The sequence below is a fragment of the Octopus bimaculoides genome, chromosome 14 (genome assembly GCF_001194135.2).
Source record: "Octopus bimaculoides isolate UCB-OBI-ISO-001 chromosome 14, ASM119413v2, whole genome shotgun sequence".
Lineage (NCBI taxonomy): Eukaryota > Metazoa > Mollusca > Cephalopoda > Octopoda > Octopodidae > Octopus > Octopus bimaculoides.
Window position 1 is genome coordinate 51017699 of NC_068994.1, and position 4521 is coordinate 51022219.

Sequence of the window (4521 nt, forward strand, 5' to 3'; positions counted from 1 at the left end):
CGTTTAATGGAAAGCGGACGTTAAACGATGATGATGATGATGATGATGAACGATATATATATATATATATATATATATATAATTAAAAAAAGAGAGAAAAACAAAAGGAGGATGCAACACAAGCAAAGTATTAATACGATGCTTGGAGAAGGAAAAGAGTAGTTGCTTTACGTTTCGAGCATAGCTCTTCTTCGGAAACAGGAAAACAGGAATGTCCAAAAGGAAAAGAAGGAAGAAAGAGGAAAGTAAAATCGCCAATAATCCATGCGCAGTTACACACACACAGACAAGTAAGTATGTATGTGTGTACATATGTATTTAGGTAGATAGATAGATGGATGGATAAGAGTGAAGAATATGTGTGTGAGTGTTTTTTTTTGTAACATACCTCGAGCTTTGTCTTGTTACCATCACCTAAACTGGGATGGTTGCACTTCACCATCCGCTCAATGATGGTAATTTGGTCATTTGCAGAACGACCATCTAGTTCTGTCTTGAGTGCTTCATATGATTTTGGTACTGAAATTGAGAACAACATATAGTCAAGCAAAGCAATTAATAAGATGCACCATGGAGGACCACACTTTATAAGTTCCTAACAGAAAGAACATCTCTCGTTAGTTAGACTAGAATTAGCTACACATTTCACACAAGCATACACCTACAGATTCATATGTACATATACACAAACACACACACTGAGCTTCCATACAGTTTCTTATTTCTTTACTGCCCACACGGGGGCTACACACAGAGGGGACAAACAAACGGATTAAAACGATTATATCGACCCTAATGTGTAACTGGTACTTGTTTAATCGACCCCAAAAGGATGAAAGGTAAAGTCGACCTTGGCAGAATTTGAACTTGTAATGTAGTGGCAGACGAAATACCGCTAAGCACTTCGCCCGGTGTGCTAACGTTTCTGCCAGCTCGCTGCCTTCTATACAGAAGAAAAGGAAAATAAAAGAAAGACTGTAAAGAGGCTTAAAATTTGCTTCTCAACCACATGGCTCCAGGTTCAGCCCCACTGCATGGCACCTTTAGCAAGTGTCTTCTACTATAGCCTCAGGCCAACCAAAACCTTGTGAGTGGATTTGGTAGATGGAAACTGAAAGAAGCCTGTCATATATGTATATATGCCTATGTGTGCATGTATTTGTGCCTGTGTTTGTCCTCCAACTACTGCTGGGGTTGATTCATTCAAAATTCTCCAAGGTGGTGCCCCAGCATAGCCACAATCTAATAACTGAAATATAAAGGTTGATATCTTAGTAAATTTACCTTTGAATACAAATGGTAGTTCTTTCTTGGCCTTTTCTGATATTTCTGACATTTTCTGAAAACGAATAAATCAGAAGATCAATAGTTATTGCAACAACAGGATAGAACATGGTATCTGAAAGGATGAAAGTCAATGTCGACCTTGGCAAAATTTGAACTCAGAACATGGAGACAGATGAAATGCCACTAAGCATCTTGCCTAGCATGCTACCAATTCTACCAGCTCGCCGCCTTAATAACAATAATAATAATAAATGCCCGGATGCAGTACCAAGCACTGGCTCTCGTGGTTTCTGATCTGAATTGATTGGAAGTGTTATCATGTACATTGTTTTGTCTTGGTATAAAAAGATGGGCTACAGCAAATATTCTGCTTAATACCACAGATTTACTTGTCAGTTGTTTGACCATAACCAGTTGAGCATGTCCCTTGGTGGCTGATGATATGTACATCTCTGATCATGAGCAGAAGTAGTGGGGGAGCATCATAGCCATATTCTTTGGGGTTTGAATAATTCACCTCTGGAAACATGGGTGTTTCGTTCAACATCTTTAAACAACTTTTATTCAAGGACCTTTTGAGCAGGATGGGCTACTCGACCTGAAGAAAATTCTAACTCGGTCCCACCTGCGAGGTCATGCGCTGTTTATCTTGATATGCGATCACCATGTTGTGCACATATGGTCGTGATGCATGTGCCTGGCGTACCCTTATCAGACGGGGAGTCACGGTGGTTATATTGGGCTTTGGATATTTGTACCCAGGTGTCACTTTGATGGTAAGTGCTGCTCTTATTGAATAATAATAATAATGATGATGATAAATCAGTGAATTCTGTTAAGGTGCTACAAAAAAGGAATGATCAAATCTACCAGTTTCACATCAGTTTTGTCAGTGCTAATTCTTACCTTGGCATCAGCTTCTTCATCATCTTCATCTTTTTTGTCAGTCATACGATCCTCATTTTTCTCACTGTTTCCAGCTACCTCCTTTGATTTGTCTGCTTTCGCATTATCGTCACCATCCTTCTTGTCGTCGTCGTCATCATCATCATCATCATCTATAAATTTGAACAGAAAAATTAAACAAAATATTTATCATTAAATAAATTTATTTATTTGTATCTTACATGTTAATTAAAGTGGAGGCAAACGGCTTAGTGATTATGATCATGCACTCATGATCATAAGATTGTGGTTTCAATTCTTGGATCAGGCAGATGTTCTATGAAGTGTCCTTGAGCAAAACACTTCATTTTGTGTTGCTCCATTCTACTCGGCTGGTAAAAATGAGTAACCCTGCGATGGACCAGAGTCTCATCCAGGAGGAAAATACATACACCACAGAATCTGGAAAACAAGCCCTATGAGTTTGTATGACTCAGAAGAGAGTATTATATTACAAGAGGGAAGCTGTGGAAGTTCTAATCAAATACTAAGGTTGACGTCTTTGATTATATCCTGGCCTGAGGAACCCCAATTTTGTCAGAATCATACCAAACTACAGATTTCAAATCTTGCCCCAGCATGGCCACAGTTCAATGACTGAAAACTGGTACAAGAATAGAACAACGTGTAATAGAAAGTAAAAAAAAAAGTCTCATTAAAGTGAAACTTACCGGAATAGTGTTTAATACTATCCTTTTCATCATCATCTTCATCATCACTCCCGTCGTCGTCATCATCATCCTCATCGTCATCTTCATCATCGTTATCTTCATCATCTTCCTTCTCTTCTTCATCATCTTTGAAATCAATGTCGTCACTAAATTTTACAGACTTTTTGTTGTTTCTGTCTTCTTTCTTTGATTTATCTTTCAGGACAGGTTGTAGAAACCTGGATCACGACGAAAAAAAAGGAAACCTGACAAGATTTGAACTCATCATCATTACCCTTATTGTTTTAATGCCTACACAATGGGACTAAACCTGGAACCAAGTGGTTGGAAAGCAAATTTCTTATCTACACAGATGCACCTGTATGTGTGTGTGTATGCACACACACACACACTCACTTAGTTATCATTCAGCTAGTGTTAGGAATATAAATTGTGACTAAGGTTTGGTGGAAAATTTTAATTCAAAACTTATAGAAACAAGACATTTGTACTCAGAGCCAGAGCCGGTTTCAGCCAGGTTGGTTACTGCAGCTATTCCTCAACATATAACATTATAAATTCTCATTTCCAACAGAAACATTAGATGATCTTAAGAGCAAATGAGAGCTGCTCAGCATTGCAAGCAAAACAACCAAAGAAAGAATTTTCAAGAGAAAGATCAAGTAAATACAGAAAACCCATTTCTACTCACTGTTCATCTCCAAGAGCATCAGCTGATATAAATTGTCGTTTCTTTTGTTTTTCAATTTCCCATGGTGCTTTCATCCTCAGTAAACGGTCTTTCTGCAAATATTCATGGTATGAGAATGAAAAGGACTTGTTCAAAACACAAATTATTAATTTAAATGTTGTAAATAAGAACAGTTTTGTTTTCAAGGCTGGACCCTTTTCATAATATTTAAGTGTCAGTGACCAAATGACTGTATAGACAATATTAAACATAGCTTAAAAAAAAATGGGAGGATCTTTGTATAAATTTAGTCAGGTACTGTATACACACATTTCTTCAAACAGGACACCTGATGACAACTGCAGATCATAGTCATCAAAATATAAATTAATATCAATTGCACATAAATATTTTTGAAAACATTATTCATCTTTAATGACGATGTTAATAATCAGGAAAATTATAACTATTCTTATAATTCTTAATTTACCAATTAACTGATTATTGGGGTTCTAGCCAAGTAGAAGGAACTTAAGGCATTTATTACTAGATTAATAGAGTTTAGTAGGAGGGACTTGAAATGGCATAGACTGTTGTCATACAAGCTTAGTGGGTGGGGCTTATAATGGCATAAATTGTTGTTTTACAAACTAAGTGGGTAGGGCTTATAATGAGACAAATTATCAGTTTACTAGCTAAGTGAGTAACAATCATTATGGCACAAGCTATCAGTTAATTAAGTGGGTAGGACTAATATCATTATCATCATCATCATCTTGCAGATGAAATGTAAACACACCAACATCGGCTGTCAAGCAATAGTGGGGGGACAAACAGACACACAAATAGATACATACACACACATATATATATACACACACACACACACACACATATATACACACACACACACACACATACACACACACACACACACACACATATATA

The 4521-nt window shown here is 37.0% G+C and overlaps 1 protein-coding gene across 1 annotated transcript in view; it reads right to left on the reverse strand.

Annotated features, from left to right (window-relative positions):
- LOC106874743 (nucleolar protein 14) overlaps positions 1-4521 on the reverse strand; it is a 34146-nt gene that overhangs the window by 19676 nt on the left and 9949 nt on the right. The window contains exons 9-13 of the mRNA XM_014922583.2: positions 3595-3686; positions 2904-3121; positions 2194-2345; positions 1285-1339; positions 389-519 (exon numbers count right to left, since the gene is read on the reverse strand). Coding sequence (XP_014778069.1) covers positions 389-519; positions 1285-1339; positions 2194-2345; positions 2904-3121; positions 3595-3686 — 648 coding nt within the window. The remainder of the gene's footprint in view (positions 1-388; positions 520-1284; positions 1340-2193; positions 2346-2903; positions 3122-3594; positions 3687-4521) is intronic.